The sequence below is a fragment of the Chlamydotis macqueenii genome, chromosome Z (assembly GCF_036417535.1).
Source record: "Chlamydotis macqueenii isolate bChlMac1 chromosome Z, bChlMac1.mat, whole genome shotgun sequence".
NCBI lineage: Eukaryota > Metazoa > Chordata > Aves > Otidiformes > Otididae > Chlamydotis > Chlamydotis macqueenii.
In genome coordinates this window covers 67,420,375-67,442,242 of record NC_141593.1, presented here as the reverse complement: position 1 = coordinate 67,442,242, position 21,868 = coordinate 67,420,375, and the positions used below count along the sequence as shown (strand labels likewise).

Sequence of the window (21,868 nt, the reverse complement as noted above, 5' to 3'; positions counted from 1 at the left end):
GATCGTTATTATTTAATATGCACGTGTAATAATTCTAAAATATTTGTTCCATGTGTCAATAAATGCCTGTTTCATTTCCTGGAATTCAGAATTCTAGTACAGTTTGAGTATTAATATCTGTGAAAGGAGAACCAGGACACATTAAGTGACTGAGTGCTGAAGGATGCAGTGTGAGGAAGAAAATGGAGTCAGCACACAGCAAAGCAAGCCTGGCCTGAAGAAAAAGGACTGGATCAGTGCCAGCCACTGGAGAAAAATAATTCCTACAGAGAGGAAAGGTGATGCAGGAGAAAATTAGTACTTGCTCACAGAAAAAAAAAATCACAATAGGTAATGAGGGAATGCTTATGAACTATATTAACAAAAGCAGTGTTTCCATAATGAAAGGAGAACTACTGATGGATTGGAAGGATACTTGAAGAATGTCTCCCTGTTGCAAATGACAAAGTGATGCTAACACAGTAATTCATAACCATGTATTTATAGGGGTTCATTTACTTCAAAGAGTTACAAAGAATGATTCCAGTGGTTAATAGTCTTGTGAAATTGCTGGACCTGTTGATTTGAAATACACCTCACATTAGCATTACCTCCCTCAAATCCTGTTATTTTATAACAATCATTGCTTTATCTCCTGAGTAAGATCTTAACACATAAAAAACATCTTTGCTAACTGTTTTGAGGGTCTCCAGTGATCACTGTTACTTCTGTCATTCCACTGAGTTTTTCAGTAGGAGCATGACAACACTGTAACTAAGTGAAAAGTCCAAAACAAACCAGAAATATGAGCTTACGATATTCATATTGTTCTAAGATAAATGTGTTCCTACAGAGAAACTGAAAGAACAAAGACTGTTAACTTGTTCTAATAAGCAGCTTCCTTTAGTGATATGTTTGTTTAAAAATACAAAGATAACAAAAGAATTTCATAACTTACTCTAAACACAGTCTTTCTCTGGAATAGAAAACAATCCAACAGCACATATATTGGAGCGATAATGCCATCAGCTTTGATATTACATGGTCACAGGATTTCTCATAATTTAGTTCTTCCATACTCTACATGAAATTAATACAAAAAGTAAAAACTAAATAAATATTACCATGGCTGTCACAAGCTTTTAATGTGCATCACTGCATTACACAGAAGTTAGATCACATGTAAATACCACTAAATAATATAGGTATTAAAGACACAGCTGGGAGTCAGAAAAACTAGATTACATTCCAAACTCTTATTTTGTTCCCCCTTTAAAAATCTGATTCACTGCTTCATGCCTCTTTTTCCCTCCTATAAAAAGGAAACACCGCTACTAACTTTCTAGGATGTTCTTAAGATTTTTCAGAATGTTAATAATGCAAAATACTGTAATAAACCTCTGAAATACTTACTTAAGCTATACAAATCATGTTATACCTACACTGAAAATACAAAGTATAACATTGTTAATCGCAGTAGCATTTGCAGTGGCATGTAGGAATGTCTGTGTTGTGCTTGCAATATTAATTATTTTATCTTTATCTATCTTTCAGCAGCAGTTCTACCTGTGAAGTCACCCGTCTTGCTGCATACCAGATTTTAAGTATTATGCTACTGCCTAAACTATTATTTTTTATTAAAAGTAGGACAAATTATTCTCTAGAGTAATTCAGATAACTGCTTGAAATGGGAGGAATTAACATGCACGCTGGTAAGAAAATATAGTCAAAGATACATTTAATTGGTTATTACAATATTGCTTTATACAACCCTATTTTCAAGCACGCATCCTTTAACTAATACAATCCAATCTCAGGTCAAATGTTACACTTCTGTGAAGAAATGCGGGTACAGACATGAGAACATTTTAAACCAGTCAAACTATCACAGGCAGAATTCTGGAGTTAATGAATTTGGAAACAATATGTGCTGTGAATTAATGCATTAATTAAATATAATTACAAGAAGATATGTTAGAAGTCTGCAGGTATGGCCTAGAAGTGACCCAATATATAACAGAATTTGGACATACTAGTTTCACTTTGTACCTGCAAAAAGATAGCAGTACATTCATCTATTGTCAACACAACATATCGATCTGTACTTCCAAAAAGCCTTAAGGAGTAACTACTGCTTCTTTCAACAAAGGTAATGCTGTACCTGAAGAAGGCAAATTATTTTATTAAATCTCAGTTAAGTAAAATAATAAGATTTTCTTAAAATAAATTAATAACATACACCTCTTAATACAATGTTTTAAATTACACAGTCTTTTCATACCTTGATCTTTCTCAAATGCTCAAGTTCCTTTTAAGACACATTCGAAGAGTACACATCAATGTAGCAGTGATTTAATGAAATATTAGTGGATTAATTCAATTATGTTGCTAACTGCACTGAATATGACCTTGATATACAGCCTTTGAGTTTACAAAAAAAAAGACGTAAAAGACATAATACAGAAACTAAGATATGTAAATCGAGAAAATACACTTAGATACTCCTTTTGAGCAATCACATATATATTGCATTTATTTTCTTCCTTTCATGATTATGCAGCACAGGGAAAGCAAGTTGAGTGAAGACTCCCTGCCTGCCAACGATATGATCCTAAACTTTTCTGAGGGAATGAGAAGTGCCAGCAGAACAGCCTCCTGTTACGAGCTGTTAGCAAAGACGCACTGAACGGACATCACATGCTTAGGGCTTTTGAGGAGTCTCGGCTGGCTAAGGGCAGAAGTTGAGAAGACAGAATCGTCACACTACTTGGTCTTATCCCTAGGAAACACAAAAGACCTAAACCTGAATCTGCCAGTGGTAAGTCCTCTAGAAACTTCCATGGACAGTGTATGCAGACATTAACCAAAAAAGTGAACTGTAAGCTTTTCTGAAAATATATATAGCTCTTTGCTCACCTATTTAATTACTTCATCAGTGCTAAAAGTTGCTAGTGAGGAAGCACCAAAAAGGATTCCTGGCTATTTAGCTTATGGCCAGGCTGAACAGAGAATTTGAACAGGTCAAAGTTTAAAAGTGCCTGTCAAATTAAATCTTCAAATTTAAAATGTCAAACATAGAATTTGTGTTTTTTTTTTTTCCTATTGAACTGTAATTGGACACAGCTCAAAAATGGCTTCACAGCTGACTCAAGGATACAGCAAGGATCAAAACTGGCACACCTCTTCAGCAACATGGTGAAAACAGCCATCTGTATCTCTGGCACTATGTTTAAGAGATGCTGCTGCTCTGTCCTCTATTTCTTTCTTCTTCTTTTCTCCCCATGATAAAAGGTACTTTTATCAGGTATTTATTATTGTGAAAGCAAAATGCAAGAAAATTATGTCAAAGAAAATAATGCACATGTGCAATGATTTACAAACTTGAAAATTTTTATTCAGATTAAAGAGTATTTGAAATTCAGTTAATATTAGATTTGAATTTTACAAGTAAAGTAAATAAAGTAGGTTTTCTTTTTAACTTTGCCTCTCCCAAAAGCTGTGATGCATCAGAAAATGAGACTGTTCTACTCTTGTTTTTAGCATAGCTCCAGGAGGTAAAAACAAAAAAATGCAAAAGCCATTTCTATGAAGAATTAAATACAAAGCCTCCCAAGAACCAAGAAGCACCAGAGCACAAAAATGTTTTTGGGGTGACATTATGTTTTTCAGGGAAAAGTAGACATTTTTAAAAGTTGTTAAAATTAAAAGTGCCAGCTCATCATTAAAACAAACAAATCAGCCAATCCTATTCTGGTTGACATCCATGTTAATCTATAGAACTGAGCTATCAACTTCAGCAGAAAAATTATCTTCTTGTCTCTTAAAATGCTAATAGTGTAATTGCAGTAATGCACCTGATAGCCAAGTAGATGGCTGCTGTGTGATATAGTAGGACAAGATACACGACCTGGAAAACTGAAAACAGTCAATAAGATTAAATAGGTTATTTTCACTCACTTGGATTCCAAAAGCTGAAGAATATCTGGCATATTAAGAAGACCTTCGGTTGTCAGAAATACATATGGAATTTGTACCTCCATAAGAAAGGAACCACAGCAATTCCCTGAAACATTTTGTGTATGTAAGATAATAGTTTCATAAGCAAAAAACTGAAGACACATTTAGGTATTTAAATAGACATATCTTTTAAAAATGCAGCTTTTATTCAACCTCATCAAAATGCTTTCATTATATGTTGTTTTTTTTTTTCTTTTTCCCAAAATTAAACTATTCTGAACCTCTTTGAAATTAAGCTTTTATTTATACTCCTTTAGATGTACAGCAACATTCCCTTAGGATGCGGAAAGGCAGATACAGCTTGTAGTAACTGTAAACAACCTTTGAATTTGGCACAAGTCTTTTATCAACCAACATTTACTACTATATCCTGGCCAAAACTAAGCTCATGCCCTAAGAAAAACGCCTTCCTATCTTGCTGTATAGATAAATCAGCTCTGTTTGCTTAGCTTTAGCCTTCATAATTTATCATTTATTCACTTCCACTGGCACAGGAATGTAGCATTACAGGGAACAGAAAATGCTTTCCTTTCATATGCCAGCCCAACTGTTTATTACAATTCTGGAGAACACTTACCCATTTGAATTGTTTCAGGGAGGATAGTTTTAAAAGTCATGTAAGTAACATTCAGATTTTTGCACAGACTTTTCCAGCAAGAGTTTTCAGAATAATCGTATTCCATTACCAATGAGAAGTGTGTCCAAGGGAAGTCAGCTCCAATTTGCTGATTATGTACAACAACACAGGAATATCTACTAAGGCTTAAAAAAACAAGAAAATACTAATAAAATCAAGTTCAGGTAGAATTATTCTCAGAACAAAACAAACACATTTTTACTCTGAAGAATTATCACTGCTTAAAGTTTGTTTACAAAACAGAAGCTACCCTTCCTGAATTTAAAACTAATTTCTTTAAAAATTAATTTAAAAATCAAAAGCTGTATTTCCCCACCTCCAATGATCTACTTGAAGCAGTCATATTTTCCCACAATGTCATACTTTGTCATTATTTCTCTACACTCTTTCCTTCCCACCTTGTTCTAAAATATGCAAAACAAACAAGTTTTTCTAAACAAGTTTTTCTAAAACATGGAAAACAAAACAAAAAGTTAAAACTGTGATGTTTTCTAAAAGTTCCTCTGAGCCTCACAACTAAGCATTTTACCAGAGTGTGGACAAATTCTCCCCTCCCAGAATGAAGCTGTAGATCCATCCCCGACTGGAAAATCCCATGGAAATGAACAGAAGTTTCACTGATACTAGTCCTGAGTAAAGACTTTGTTCTCAAAAATCAAGAATTAAACTTACTTGCTTATGATATCTTTACAACCTAAAAAGGTTCCTTTTTTCTCAGAATTCAAATCCGTAGCTTTTAAACCTGCATAAAAAGAACTACAGCATTAATCAAACAAATGAGCATTTGTGGGTATGGATCAGTGCACAGCAGTAAACAGCAAATGTGGAACACCACAGGAGATCAAAATTTCATGTATTACATTGTCTGCCTTGATGAAGTCCTACACAATTTCAGTTTGTATTGCACTGGTGGGTATAATGATCTAGAAACCTTGATTTTTGACCCCAAGAACAAGTAATGGCAATAAGCTTCATGTCTCACAAACTCCCAGCCTGATTATCTTAAAATGAAAAATTAAAGGCTAGTGTGAAAGGAAGCATCTTTGCCTCTTTATAATTTAAATTCCTTTACACTTTCTGTACACTTTGAGTTTTACAAGTATGACTGGAAGATGCAGCTAAAAAGGCATATTTGTATAACACAAATGCCTCTCTTCAGAAGTTTTGTTAGTTGGATTGACCTGTGTTTGCAACTAAGTCTTAAGATCTTGAGAAAAAAAAACCAACCCAACCTTTTCATTAAATATTATTATTAGTAAAAACATTGTGAACAGGCCTCCTCCCTTTCAAAACACTGTAAAAGATAGGCTTTCTTCTTTTAAGAGCACAGGAAGTTTAACTTTATTTTTAAAGGCAAAAGAACAATACAACACATGACACTGTTGATAAGGTCCAAGCAAGAAGGAGTTACAAAAAATAGTTTTAAAAAGCAGTATGAAAGGACTCAGTGGCTTCCTCTAAATCTAAGTACAGGCTCAAATAACAATCTTCCTGAAATGTGCTTGTTTTACCAACTGAATCTGTGATGTCGAACAAGCTTGTACAAAAATTACTCAGAGGTAAGATGATGAATTGATTAAAATGCTGTTTGTATCAGTGGGGCACCAGCCTATTGGAAATAGTGATTTTTTTTTTTCTCTTTGAGTTTAATATATTGCTACAGCTTATGCTTACATATTTAGCAAATTAGCATAAAAGGTCTGTACCTAACTACTCATTTAAGGTTTTATGCTATGGAGCTTAGATAAGACTTCTGAATTCTAACTGCTCTTAATAAGCTTGCCAGGAAGAAAACTTGTGACCACCTATCAGCTAAAATTAAAGAGACAATCTGAGCAAGACAACAGATGCAAATATAATCAGGCAACAGGCTGCCCATATCTCCTTTGTGTTCTGTTAAATCAATCTTTGACTTGACAGATGAACTACCATTCTATTGCAACAGAAAACATCATACCAGTACTCTAAATTAGGAGAAAATAAAATTACAAGAAAGAAAAAAGGCTGATGGAAGAGTCAGGAAACAGAAAACAGTGAGAGAAGTATATAGAGAGGTTCCTGATGAGAAAAACAAGAAACATCTACAAAAAGCATGCAAACAGGAATGCAGTGAAGCACAGAGTAACAGCCACTTTTTCTTTCAAAAATACGCACACACACAAAAAAATGATTTACCTTCTACTCTAGATAAAGTGTGAATGAGGACAGCTTTTTCTCTCTCAGAGTCCATTCTTGTTATGATTAGTATCTGGAAGAAAATAAGTAAAAGAAATCCTAGTACTGTAAAAAATCTGTTCTTTCAGCCTGCAGACATCTTTCTTTCTCCTTGGCGCAGAAAGCACAAGACTGCCTGAGCAGGTGGCAAAACCAGAAACCTTGGAGTTTTCCAGAGTGACAATCAGAGAATCATAGAATCAAAGAACACCTCAAGCTGGAAGGGACACATAAGGATCATCAAGTCCAACTCCCTGGTCCTCACAGGACTACCTAAAACCATATGAGTAACAGTGTTGTCCAGCTGCATCTTGAACTATGACAGGCTTGGTACTGTGACCACTTCCCTCAGAAACCTGTTCCAGTGACCAACCACACTCTCAGTGAAGAGCCTTTTCCTAATGCCACTCTGAACTTCCTCTGACACAGCTTCATTTCATTTTCTTGTGTCCTACTGCTGGTCATCAGAGAGGGGAGATCAGCACCTCCTCCTTCACTGCTTCCCTTGAGGAAATTGTAGACTGCAATAAGGTCATCCCTCAGCCTTCTCTTCCCCAAGCTGAATAAAAAAAAATCACCTCAGCTGCTCCTCATAAGTCTTGCCCTTGAGGCCTTTCACCATCTTGGTTGCCCTCCTCTGGACACACTCTAATAGTCTGATGTCCTTCTTATAATGACAAGCCCAAAACTGCACACAGTACTTGAGGTGTGGGTCACACCAGTGCAGTGTAGAGTGGGACAATCATCCCCTTTGACAGGCTAGCTATGCTGTGCTTGATGCACCTCAGGACATGGCTGGTCCTTCTGGCTGCCAGTGCACACTGTTGAGCAGGATGTTCCCCTCATGATCTCATGCTGACTACGACCAACGATTTCCTTGTCTCCCAAGTGTTTTTCCATAACTCCCAGAATAACCCTCTCCTTAATTTAACCAGGCGCCAAAGTGAGACTGATAGGCCTGTAATTACCAAGGTCTTCCTTCTTACCCTTGTGGAAAGTTGGGACAACATTTACAGCTTCCAATCAACTGGGACCTCTCCAGACTCCCAAGACAGATTAAAATTAATGTAGAGAGGTCCCACAATGATATTAGCCAGCTTTTTCAGTACCCTGGAATGAATCCCATCAGGCCCCATAGATTTATGCGCATCCAGCTGGAGCAGCGAGTCTCGAAGAAGTTCAGGCTTGGCTGGGAATTTATCATCCCCTCAGTCATGGTTTTCCAGCACAGGGCTCTGGGGGTCCCAGGGCCCATCACCAGTGTTGAAGACAGAGGTGAAGAAGCCATTAAATGTCTCTATATTGTCTATGTCTCTACTTGCGAGGTGACTGAGTGATCAAGCAACAGACCAGTGTTATCTGTGGTGCTCGTTTTGCTATTAACATATTTTAAAAAGTCCTTTTTGTCGTCCTTCACAGCACTGGCAGCTTGGACTCTAATTGAGCTTTGGCGGCACTATTTTTCTCCCTATAGTGGCAAACAGAATCTCTGTAGTCCTCCTGTGTCATCTGTCCTTCCTTCCAGTGTCCATATACTTCTGTTTTCTGCCTAAGTTCTAGAAGATCCGTGTTCAGCTAAGCTGGCCTTCTGCCCTGCTTGCTCGACTTGCAAAACTTTAGAATTGCCTGCTCCAGCTCTTAAGTGATCAGCATTCCTGGATCTCACTAACTTCAAAAGCAGATTCCCAGGAGACCTTACCAACCAGGTCCTTCAGCAGCCCAAAGTCTACTCTCCCCACATCCATGGTCAAAGTTTTGCTGGTGGTTTTTCTCCTACTGCAAACAATTAGAAACTGAGATGTTATGTGTGAATTATTACAAAAGCTGGAGAAACAGTAGATTTCAGCAAGACACCAGTATCGAAATTCAGTTTTATGCCAAAGTTGTCCTAGAAGAAATGTTAAACTGGAATATTTGATTCAAAGTAAAAATGTTATTTAAAGGTATTATCTAAAGACATTATACCACATTACTAAAGTTGCACTAGACAGATTACTACTGTCACATTAGAGGCATTATCCCTATGGAGGCAAAACTTAAACTGAAGGTATCTAGAATTCAGCCTGCAAGATGGTGATGCTGTGGAGGGAGATACTAGACATACTGCTCAACTAATTAGAAAGATTTTCCAGACTACAGATGGAGTACAGTGAAGTGTTCCTGCCAGAGACTGCCTATCTCCGAGACTCATTAAAAACTGCTTAAGATGAAAGTGTTGAAAAGGAGGTAGATTTAGATTAGATATTAGGAAATTTTTTTTTACAATGAGGGTTGTAAAGTACTGGAACAGGTTGCTTAGAGAGGTGGTGGATGCCCCATCCCTGGAAACATTCAAGGCCAGGCTGGATGAGGCCCTGCACAACCTCATCTAGTCGGGGATGTCCACGCTCCTTGCAAGGGGGTTGGACTAGATGACCTTTGAAGGTCCCTTCCAACCCTAACCATTCTATGATTCTATGATTAGAATTTACCAAACTGACACAGTTTTAAAAAGCATCACTACCAGAGAAGGTGTTTACTTTGTCCACCATTTCAACTGATACAAACTGAACTTATGCTGCATAATCAAAGTATGTAAAGAAGAATATGTACACACATACAGGATTTACACCAGAAGTTCAAACAGGATGATCTCTGAACCTTTATCCCATTGTATAGACACTTTTCTTGGTGGACGCAAGATATGATTTTTAAGACATACAGATGCGAGATAAGTATATATGTAAACATTAACAGAGTGTTAGATCTTCTCAGAGAATAACTTCTTGATATTGGTCAACCTGACAAGCTTAAGGCAGATTTCCATTTCCATACACTGGTGCACAGAAAACCACCTGACACCCCACTGTCTTCTTTCAAGGCAATTTTAGACAACTGTATTTTAAAATGCAGACCTGCTTTTTCACACACGATATAACAGCATACTCATTACATGTTGTTGTGATCTGGATGACATTTTTAGTCATGTTTTATCTAATCATAAGTACAAAAGATAATGAAAGAAAACAATAAAGTTCAGTTTATTCTATTCCATTAGCAACTTCTTGCCTACATAGCAAATGTCCCATTATAATCCTGCATCAACAGCAATTTTTGCTAATAAAAGGCTAACCAAATTATCATATTTCACATCATATTAACTGATGATGATGTGATATGATAGAATAGAAAATGGCTTATTCAATAGTACTTTTCTTATTAAAACCAGAATACTCCTTCTGCATTATTGAAACCTGTTTCTGAATGTTAGAGAATAGTAAACAATCTTATATTTGTGAATAAAATCAATAAAATATTGAAGGTCAGACAGTACGATAAACAACACGATTTTGTTTTGGTTGCTTCATTTCCACTTTAAATTCTAAAAGGGTGTACAATAAGCTATTTTATTTTTCTTCTCATGAAAATGTAATCAAAATATGTTCAGAGCACTTAGTGCAACTCTTAACAGAAAAAAAAAAAAAAAAGAAGAATAAAGCTTCAGGAAGTGAAGTGTGAAAATAAGTTTAAAAAAATGAAAGTAAGTTTGAAGATTCCGGTTTTTCTGGCTGTGTGTTCAGCAGCGTAAACTCTATTCCAAACAATCAGGACACTTAAAAAATTATATATTTTACCCCTTCTGTTCATTACATGGTAAGTATTCTGTAAATAAATAATAATTATTCTGCAAAGGAAAATGGTGTTTTGCAGTGCATGGTATTATCCAAAATATTGACATATCCAGAAAAAAAAATCTTTGGATAACCTGAATCTCTTTCACAATTCTGACCTCCGTGCCATAACTATCCCTTATGGATATTTGCTTCTTATATAATTACAATGACAGAGGATTGCACTGTTACATGGGTTAAGCAGAGGTCATCTACGGATAACAATACCATATACTCCATGCTGTGTGTCCTCTGAGCCACACTGTACAGGTACACAGTCCTGACTTGTACTATGATTCTCTTTGCAGCAGCAGAAGATTGAGGCCTTCAAATAAAAGGTTATAATATAATTACTATGTAATGTGATACAATATACTTACTGGGAAAAAAAAACACCTGCAACAAGATGAAGCCTTGGCAATGTTAAAACTTATATGTGTGTTATTTCAGTCATGCAACAAGGGAAGATGTGATCAAACAGAAACCTGCACCGCTCCTGACAGAGGCCTTAAACTATGTTACCCTTATTTAACAGATATTGTGAGTCGGAAAGGAAATTATAAGACCTTCTTCCATAAACAAACCCTTGTTGAAAGATGGTTTTATAATTATTCACACTGTTTGGAGCAGTTTTGTTTGCTTAGAGAAATTGTTTACAATGTTAACCTTAACACTGTCTTTGTCTCCATAACTTTGCATCCAATTTAACATTTGACACTGCAGCTCTGTTATTTTGGGATTTGTTTCATGCTTTTTCTGGCTGCTGTACTGTACAATCTTCAACTGCCTCCAGATGTTATTCAAATAGTATTCTAAGATGTTTTTATAGATATCCTTTGCCTTGGACAAATAACCTGTTAATAAAGCAACAAAAGAAGTAATTGCAGTGACAAAAGATAATGCCAATGTTTGTGTTTAATCTACACAAATTTAAAATTTATGTGAAGGTATCTTGCACAAAAAAGATGCAAATATAATGGCTCACCAATATGGAATATACTGTTACTACTAATCAGGTACATAAGTTGCCTTTATAAAACTGCCATACCTCCTGTAGTTTCTGCTATACGACTCCAGTTACAATTACAGAACATTGCACTCTACAGCTGCAGATAGCAGCAGCAGCATTGTTAAATTTAACCCGTCTATACAGTTTATACTAAATAATGACTTTATTTATATTGCCACTACTCAAAGCTTTACTTGTCCTATGTTTTTACCACTCTTCATATTATCACAACTATTTCTGAACTCTGAATGCTGAGAATGCCTTTTGTATATAAATGATGAACAATGCTGGGGTTATCTGAAAATATGTAAAGAAAAAATACATCTATGATGTATTCATCTATGATGAATCACACAGCACAACATCACAACAAGAGTGAGGACTCCAGGGCCTACTTAATACTTGGCTCAATTTTCTAAGTTTTTTCCAGATCTTTTTCACTTGTCCCATGTGAGGTCTTGCTGGGATCTGGAAGGATAGGTGCTGTATAACTCTAAAATATGATCTAGGGGTGCTTTTGCTACAACAGAACAGAGAAAGAACCACTGCTCATTTGTCTCAATTGTCAATAGTAATTGTAGAAAATAATTCTACTTATGATTCTACTTATATTTTCATTCTGTATTTTTCTTCTACTCTTTCATTGCTAGAAATACTTACCTGAATATGAAATAATTTATTTTTTCCACAGTTCTGTCTGTGAGAGATGTTTTCCATTTTATATCAATTTTAAGGAAATACCCTCCATTAAAGGATAACTCAGAGTGACTGAAGTTAGATGCTCTGAACCACCTTATCTCCTATAAAGGCAGAGGAAGCCTGCCTTTTCTAGGGCATTTGTAAAAACTAACTTCAGCTCCTTATGAATCTGTTTCCATAGATCTATCTGAAAATTCACAATACACAACTACGGGAACTTGACAAGTATAGCATTATCATTTCAGGCATAAAATTGGATCACAAATAATTTTCATATTCCAAATCTGAATAGTATAAGACCAGAAAAGCTCAAAAAAGCTTCTGCGTGGGTCCAGTACTAAGAACTGGACTGTAACTTCAAGCTCCCTGCCTTGTGATATATGAAATAATATTTCATATTTTGCTTAAAATGTTCTCAGTTTTAAGTCACTCATTTCCACGGAGCCCAACAAGATTTTTAGGTGGAAATTGTTCCACATTAACAGAAGGTAGATTATAAACAACAAAGGACTTGCCCTTTTTGTATATTTCTCCATTTCCACACAGGGATTCCAATGAAAATTTGTCATTCTGAGATACAACACATTGTATATGTGGAAGTTCATACGAATGTTTCTTAAGCAAATCCATCAATAACATAAACAGTGGTATATTAGTCATGAACCGAGCATGTACGCTACCAAAGCACAATCTGCAATGACTTCATTTCTAATGATGGAACAGACACAAGGAAGCAAAGGGAGCTGAATATCATGTTGAAGCTATGCTGGAGGCATACGCATGGCAAAGAATCACAGCCTACAAACATGAAGGACAAACTGCAGAATACATACAAGGCATTGGGTTTCTGGGTATCATTACTGACTACTAAAAACAAACCTAGTGCTGTGTCCAAGCCGCACATTAATAAAAGATCTCGAACCGTCACCAGCAGGTGCACCAGAGCAGCATGTCTGAACAGCATGATCTCCTTCTCATCTATTTTACCTTTACAAACAGAAGACACAGGTGTGGTCTGTATAAAATTTCAGGAATCACACTATACATACATAATCAACTTAAAAGATGCTAGGATGTCAGAATTTTCATTAAACACGCTTAAACAGACATAATCTTGAAAAGTTGGATCTGGTGGTCTTGGCAAGTAGCTTGTGATATAGCATAACCTCTCCCATGTCATCTCACCTGGACCAAGAGCACACAAGGAAGTGTTTGGGAAAGGTGTGTAGGATAGATGGTGCTTCCTGGAGGGCGGGATAACAGTTTCCCTAGGTGTGCCATTAAATCCACTCTGCCTTACTGATTGCCTTATGTAAGGCAATCTTTAAATATATATGGAAACCAATAAATTTCCCATCTTTTGGTCCGTCATACAAGCCAAGCTGTTCACATTACTATTTCCTCATCTGACTAGTCAAATCACTAAGTTTTACAACAGCACTGTAACTCCACCAAACATTTCAGAAGTCTTTCCAAGAAAACAAAATTGCAGACTATACATTAATCAATAAGCAATTTTAAAGCAGTGATAATCTCAAATTGAGCTTTTCACAGAACCTTCTCAACAGTAGACTGGATATAAGGAAAAAAATTTTTGCAATGAGGGTGGTAGAACTCTGGAACAGGTTGCCCAGAAGGTGGTGGATGCTCCATCCCTGGAAAAGTTCAAGGCCAGGTTGGATGAGGCTCTGAGCAACCTGATCTGGTTGAAAATATCTCTCCTCCTTGCAGGGGTGTTGGACTAGATGCCCTTTGAAGGTCCCTTCCAACCCAAACTATTCTATGATTCTATGAACCAATTTAAACCCAGGAAGGCAATAAAAGAGTAAAGTAAGTTACCAGGGAGGTGTTGGAATCTTCTATACAGTTAGAGAAATATGTTTTAGGAATGGATTGGATATGTTAGAGTCTTCCTCATTTCTATATTTCTATGAACCTTCCACCAAGAAAGTCCATATCTCCTTCTGCTTCTTAGTTGGGGACAAATTTAAGACCTTTGCACTTTTCTGTCTCACTGTGCAGATAGCAGTGGCTAAATCAACCTGACTTTTTCCAGTATTTTAAACCAAGAGCAAAAAGTTTTACTGCTTTCCTTGAGCTGTGGTCCAAAGACCCACCAATTTCATAGGTCAATTCTGTGTTCAGTAACAGTTATTTTTGTATAACATTGGATGGGTAAATATTATCCATTTGTGAAAACACTTGCCCTTAAAAGCAAGGTCTTATAGATTACTATTTGCTTCATCAGTATTTCAGCCACATTTTCACTGATTTCATTCCTATAATTTTAGTAATTGATAATATACTGCACAGCTGATCTACAAGCAAAGAGGGTTCTGAAGTTTGAGTAAGCACATAAACTGCATTTGGAAGGACATAAATTTCTTAAATTAATCTTGAATTAAAATATAGACCTTAGATATTTTTTCCTTGATCTTGAGAAGCAGTTATTAATACTCTGTATATTTTTCTTAGCAATATTTTCCCTTCTGTGATTCACTAAGTTAGATATAGATATTGAGTTTCTCCCTCATGTTTGTAAAAATGGTGTTTGCTTTTTTGTAAGCTCCCTCAAATTAAGAGAACCCTGTTGCTGACAATTTTAATATGGTAATGTCAGAATGACAGGCAGTCATTCTGCAGAGACCACCAAGATTTTTTTTGTTTGCTTTCTCTCTCATTCGTAATTTCATTATCATTAGTTTTATTTTAAGATAAATACATTCAGCACAGAAAGCAATGAAGTTTGTATAGCTCAAGTTTATCACATAACGTATGACACAATATGAAAACTTTGCAGGTCGTAGACAGCCTGCTATGTTATCCTTACAACTATGAGCAGTACAACTCAAAAAATAATCCGAAATACCCAATAGCTTTCTAAATTTTCCTCAAACACAGTTTATGTTTTGCTGTCAGGTTTTCCTGACCCTCTCTATATCTACAGCCAAAAGTGTTTGTAAGGGGTTACCGATTTTGCTGGCTTTTGTTTAATTTTTCTGGTTCTACAGAGTTTTTGCATGCCACATAGGAGAGAAATGAAGTTAGAAAGAAACCAAATTAATATGGATTTTTTTCCTCCTAATTTCTAACATAGGCTTAGCGTTTTGCATCATATAGCTCTGACAAAAATTAGCTACTAAAAAGAGAGAAAGAACAAAAACACATTGACAGCTTTTAATTTTAAAATCTGTCATGAAAAAAATAATTTAAACATTGTTTGATACAGAAGCAACATTTCTGAAGCAGATCTAACATATTTTAAAATTAAATTCAATTAGAATGCTTTTTGTATTATAATAATTAGGTTAACAATTGTAATGCTGATGAACTAGGATTATTTTGTAAATAAAAGAGGAAGTCAATTACAGTAACTCTACAAGATAAACTGCTGAAAGTTTTATGATTAATGTATCAAACGTCTTGAAACTTGTATCACCAATTAAATCTGTATTAGTACTAAAGAAGAAAAAAACAACTATTTTTTTTAAAAAGACATACCTTCTTTAAAATGATCACATATCACTTTCTCCTGCTGTTTTAAGAAGAACCGTGTCTGATCAAATTTAATGCTGTCAAAGCTCCAATTTACAGAAGCAAGTACACCCAGATGTGTCAAATCTTTTAGAACAGGAGTGACTGTCTCTTCCAAAAGGCAGTATGCCTGGCATTGGCTTTCTGGATAGCACAAAGAACAAAACAAAATAATAAAGTTTGGTTTCATACACTACTGGGCAAGAATATTCGAAAGACCTAGCAAAACACAAACAACACTGACTTCTTCACGAAAACTGTAGCATTAGTAGAAAAACAGTTTCTCACCAGGAAGCCTCCTGGATGGTAAAATTAAGCTGATCGTCACAGCAGGCAATCATGTTATTTTATGCATTCCATAAAGTGATCAAACTCCACAATGAAAAGTTGGGATTTTCGACTCCTCTGACTCCCACAGAGATTGTACTATCATTCCATTGTTCTACAGCCTTCTTCTCCTTTGTAGTCTAAACTTAGACTTATTCCCTTTATATCCACTTGTTACTATAATTTCAACTTAAACAGCCCTTCTCCTTCCCTGGTATTTAACTTCTAATGTTTGTCTAGCAAGACTGAACAAGCCAATCTGTTAAGTTTCTTTGTGCTTTCATACTAATAGTTCTTAATAGCTTCTGGTTGGCTGTTTCACAATTCTTTCCAAATTACAATTGAGTTTCTTGGTAGTAGCATCATGACAGAGCTGTCAATTGATGAATGAGTTGAAAGGGATGTCCTTTTCCGTGGGTAACAAAGTGAAACTCTTCCATACCCATTTTTTAAAATTATAGTTGAGTAGATGACATCAACAAGATCAGAACTCTGTGATTCTTCATTGTCAAAGATTTACTATGACTTTTCAAAAATATTTTCAACTGGTATTTTCAAATTATTTAATTTGATTAACAGCTGACTTCACTTGGTCAATGCACTACTCAATAAGAGCAACTAATAATGCCACATTTTTAAGCATTCTAAAAAAAGGTATATTACTATGTCCAGTTTTTCAGCCTTTATGGAAACAGGTCAGATACTATAGTATTTTGGATGCTCATTGTATAATTTCATTCAGGCATTCCTGTATTAATGCATAATTTTCTTTTAAAAGTATATTTCTAATCGTGCATCTTCAATGTTCCACTGTTAAGTAAAATACTTGTGTGAATCTTTCTGATCTCTGTTTTGGATATACCTTGTGTTTTAGAAAGATTCCTTTCCTTCATGTGCAAGACAACCATGGTGAAACACACTTTATTTCAAGGACTGTAACAGGACATTCAGTCCCAACAAATACTACCTTTGCAAAATGCTAGTTTTTGTTTTGACTGCAGAAAACCTTTAATTTTTTTTTCCAGTTGCATGAAAGGCGTCTTGCTTCAAAATTTATTTAAAAAAAACCCCTAAAAATAAGTGTATACCTGTTACATGATTCCCATCTCAGAAGGGAATAGATGAAAATACTGCTGTACTCTTTCACTGGTTCTGTGAGACTTCCATTAAGCACATGACTGGAGTGAATGCATTTCCATGGAAAACTAAACTAACAGTGCCAGGACTACAACTAGCACTGGGTGTGCTTAATTTGAGGCTGTAAAATATCCTGCATAAATATCTTCTAGGTTCTTCTCCACCGTTTCTACTGCATGACAAAATAGTTGCCAGTGCGTATTCTTTATACAATGCCTCAAAAAGTACAATAGCAAGAGTTCATAGGGTAAGGGTCAGCCATGTATTAGCTAAGTCCATAGTGGATTACTACTGTTCTAAAGACATTTCCTACCAAAGGCTGTACTTTTTAGTTTGCATGCAATTGGCTTTAGTTTTACAACAGAATTCTACAGCCTGCTCTCACACCTGGGTCAAAATAAATATCCATCTATTTGGAATGTTTTCAGTCACAAGGAGCAGAGACTAAGCCTAAAAATTTCCATATTTGTCTGAGTAGTACTATTTAATATAAAATTAATTGCAAATCTATATAAAATAAAGCATATCCACAAACAGTGTACCTGATGCTTGAATATTGATTATGACACCATCCTCATTCTTTTGTTCTTTTTCCTCTATTTTTACAGTCTCACAAACAGAACCGTCCTCTTTGTGAACATGCACATGCTGTTCTTCAGGTTGAGGCACTAAACCATTAAACCGCAAGTGAATATTTAGATAAAAATATCGCAAACCCGACTCAATTAATAAGAAAATCATTCTATAAATTACTCTGCAGGCAAAAGTATTTTCAAATTAAGTATTTTCTAGACATATACAGTTTCTTTTCATGAACTTCTTTATTGTTTTCATGGGCTCATATAATATGGAAAAAAATATCAAGACACAGAGAGCAATGAGGCACCGTCAGCCTTCACAGCCCATGTAGTCAAACCTTATCAGTTTGCTCTTCCTTAGGGCAGAAACTCAGAGCTGGGAAAATTAAGGAGCTGGTACCATGGCTCTACAATCGAGCTCCATAGGAAAGCTCATACACCTTTATAGGGAGAAAAAACATGTATGAGAGAAAATATGAGCACTAAAAGGAGCTCACACTATGAAAAATATCTCAGTAAGTGTGAGTACAAAAGGTTAGTTACTGTAAGTGACCTAGAAAAAACATGGAAGCTGCAAATGGCAGAAAAAAAAAAAAAGAAAAATTACTTATTGAAAAGAACTTTTTCTCCTGTCTTACAGCTATCTTTTGCAACTCGTTAGTATTTCCAAGTCTCCTTCCCTTCTTCCTTATAAAGAAGCTACAGCTTCTGCCCACAAAGCTTCCTTTGGCAGCTCTACCTCTATTTCTGAGAGAGGTTCTGGCTGAATAGATGTCTCCTAAATACTGCTGATTTTTTTCTAGTTAAGAATGTCAGTTTCCTCAGACAAGAAACTGATCATACAGAGACAGAAGGAAAAGAATTTCTTTTTTTCTAGTTAAGTTGAAAAAACCTTCCTGATTTTTAAAAGCTATACGGGGTTCAAAATCATATCAATGAACTGTTTCTACTACTTCCCTCCTCTGTATTTTCTGAACTAAAAATTATACACATGACATCCTTAAGAGATAAGTCAAGTACCAATGCCAGTAGAGAAAGAGCCCTACAAGCAGTGCTATTATTTCCTATTTTCAGTTAAATTTAGAATGACCTTTAATAAAAACTTTTAATTAGAACCAAAAGTATACAGTAATTTACATAATTTCTACATAGATCTGGTAAGATCTATACATTTTAATAGGTTCTCTATATATCAGACATAACTTATCTGCATAACTGGGGTCTACCTGCATACATATTCTAAACTGCATTTAACTTCCTTAAACTTCCACAAGCCTATTCGTAAATGTAACATAGCTTGTCTTTCAATACATTTGGATTTCTTGTTACAAGATGCAGTTATAGTCAGAGTTCACTAGATGGTAGCATGAGACTTCAGTTCAGGTACCTTGAGCTCCTACTTTTAAAACTGGAATTGTTGCTTTCTGAGGCCATGGAAGTGTTTTACGCATTTCTGCCAGATCAGATCAATTCTACTAAGAAATAATTTCCTCCACAAGATTACATAAATTTGCAATTAAATAAATATCCCAGTTCTGTTCTACAGGAAATACTGCTGAAAGCATTTATGCAACAATTTTTCTCTTTTCTTTTAATGCCAGGACATATAACTGAAACACAGACAAAAGTTATTGTCAAAATTCTGCCATACAAGTCCAAAAAAATGAAAAATATTCTGTTTTAATACAACTTTATCCTGAGAAGTGAATCTGGAAATATGTAATTGTCTCACAATATTTTCTGTCACAAATATTTCTTTCTTAAAACAAATAAGGGCTTTCTTCTACTTCCCTCTCTGCTATTTTGCATTTCTGCAATGCTCAATGCATAGTCTGAGATTCTTTCATGAGCATTGGCATCAGCAAGAATAGGGCTACCAAAAACTTTCTGTTTTCCCTAACACATGTTCTGTCTCATTGTTTGACGGGATTTGCACCCAGGTAATCGGCTCACATGGTTCTTTCTAGAGAAGAACTTTAACTCTTGTTCATTGTTTAGGCTATGTTAGTTCTACAAAAGTAAGAGTATTGATAATTACTATTTGATAACTACAATTAATTTGATAACTACAATTAATAACTACTATTTGTCCAAAGAGACCAGGAGATCTGATCCAGATCATACGGACAGAAGAGATCTTCCGGAATAAGTACCATTTTGTGTTACTTTGTCAGAATGGAATAAACTCTTATGTTTATTATGTTATGTTATTATGTTATGTTATTAAAAACCACTTCCACCACCAAAAAAAAACCCTCAAACCCCTAAAGAAAGCACTCCCTCCAACCAAAACAAACAAACAAAATCCTCTAAGATATCTAAGGGAAAAAAATAAAAGGTAACATACTTAGCTGAAAATTCAGCTACATTAAAGATCATAAAGATGTTACCATTAACTTCAAAGGATTTTTTTCCCCAAATCTACTAGCATGAACTAGCATCTGTTGCAACTGCCATGAGAGAGTAGAATTAAATCTGGAAAAATGGCAGAATAAACTGGTTCACATACCTTTTTCAGGACTATCTACATCATTTTTTCCCTCTCTTGGGGTGAGTGTATGTTTAGATCTCAGCATGATAAAGTTGCTCAGATCAGAATCATCACTGTCCCATTTTGTAGCAAGTGCAAATGATGCAGGCTTCTGATTACTGGATGAGCTCTCTTGTTTAGAAGACACATCTTTAGAGCTGACTGATGCAGGTGATTTGGGGATTTTCTTTTCTTGGCTTAAGACATAAATTGCCTCTTCCTTTGTATTCTTTTTTACTCTTCCTCCAGTAAGCTCTTCCATAGATGTATTTGTATTGTGAATTTTGGCAGGCGATGCAGCACTCATATGCGGGGCAAAGCACTGCCTTTGAGACTGTGGTGACATGTAAAGATTAATTACTTCTTCTGACTGACTTCTTTCAGCAGAAAGCAGCTCCTGGTTTGTCAAGGAATTCTTCTCTTCAAGCCATCCTAAAAAATAAAATTTAATTTCTCTGCTGCTGCAGATATTTTTTTTTCCTTTTCTTCCTTCTAGTTAACTATTTTGGATAATTATAAAGAAAGCATTTTTTAATTTCTTCTTTCTGTCTTCCCAGATCATTAGAATCCACTTTTAGAAAATTTGTATTGATTAGTCCTAAGTAAAAATGTATAATGTTGAGAAACAGAAGGCCATGCTACTGTTTGGAGTTTTTACTATGTGCATAACTGGTGTTAGATTTCTAGGAAGTGGGATGCAGCACATTTCACTAAGAAAAACATAAGAATACTAACAAGATTTTTTTTTTTTGAGGAAAAAAAAAAGAAATCAAGCATGCAGTTAGCTCCTGTAAAGATGTACCTCATTAGAACTGCAATTTTTTGCAGTGCCTCACACACATCCATGCTAAACACAGTAGCTAAACACTTTAAAATATCTAAAAAGCAGTTAAATGAAAACGTTCTTTCATGAGCGCTGCCTATTTGTTTCACAGTTTATCGTATTACTGTCAATCCTTGTAATCCTATGGATTACAACCATAATTAGTGCCTTGCAGTCAGGTCATAGTTATGTAATAAAATCCAAATAACTTTTTGCATTTTCTGTTGAAGTTTGATTATAAGCATGCATAGTGGTCCATGATAAATTCTGAAGTTTATGACTTGTTCACATTTGAAAAAACTTCTGAATACCCTCACAAAATAAAGAATTTTCACTGTAACATACTCTGCCTGCTGACTTTCTGCAGATAGAACTATATTAATATCTTCTTTATTAAAATATTCCAAAATTACTATTTGTTAAGAAATTCTCCTGTATTAAACTATTTTATTAAAAAATAGTATGGCTGGTGGAGGCTACTTTTCATCTGCACATTAACAGAAAAAACTTTGTGTAGTTAAACACCTCTGTCCCTACAATTTGTTCTAAGTTTGTGAAAGTACCCCTTAATAATAGTAGCTTTGCTACTACGATATTGCTATAAAACATTTTGTTCTTGAGAATAAGAAATCTCCCATTCCCTTTCTTCTTGGAGGTATGTAACTGTTACTGTGTGATTCTTGGTTAAAGTAACTATCTTGCCTTTTTATCACTTTAAAAAAAAAAAAAAGATA

General features: G+C 35.3%; 1 protein-coding gene across 2 annotated transcripts in view; it reads right to left on the bottom strand.

Moving 5' to 3' along the window:
• The window catches only part of SHOC1 (shortage in chiasmata 1), a 51,881-nt gene that overhangs the window by 7,253 nt on the left and 22,760 nt on the right, over positions 1 to 21,868 (bottom strand). For both annotated transcript variants that reach the window (XM_086771321.1, XM_086771320.1), the window contains exons 12-22: positions 20,291 to 20,743; positions 17,746 to 17,871; positions 15,707 to 15,883; positions 13,085 to 13,192; positions 11,164 to 11,351; positions 6,809 to 6,881; positions 5,306 to 5,375; positions 4,574 to 4,758; positions 3,937 to 4,042; positions 2,029 to 2,140; positions 938 to 1,059 (exon numbers count right to left, since the gene is read on the bottom strand). In XM_086771321.1, the coding sequence (XP_086627447.1) occupies positions 938 to 1,059; positions 2,029 to 2,140; positions 3,937 to 4,042; positions 4,574 to 4,758; positions 5,306 to 5,375; positions 6,809 to 6,881; positions 11,164 to 11,351; positions 13,085 to 13,192; positions 15,707 to 15,883; positions 17,746 to 17,871; positions 20,291 to 20,743 (1,720 nt within the window). The remainder of the gene's footprint in view (positions 1 to 937; positions 1,060 to 2,028; positions 2,141 to 3,936; positions 4,043 to 4,573; positions 4,759 to 5,305; positions 5,376 to 6,808; positions 6,882 to 11,163; positions 11,352 to 13,084; positions 13,193 to 15,706; positions 15,884 to 17,745; positions 17,872 to 20,290; positions 20,744 to 21,868) is intronic.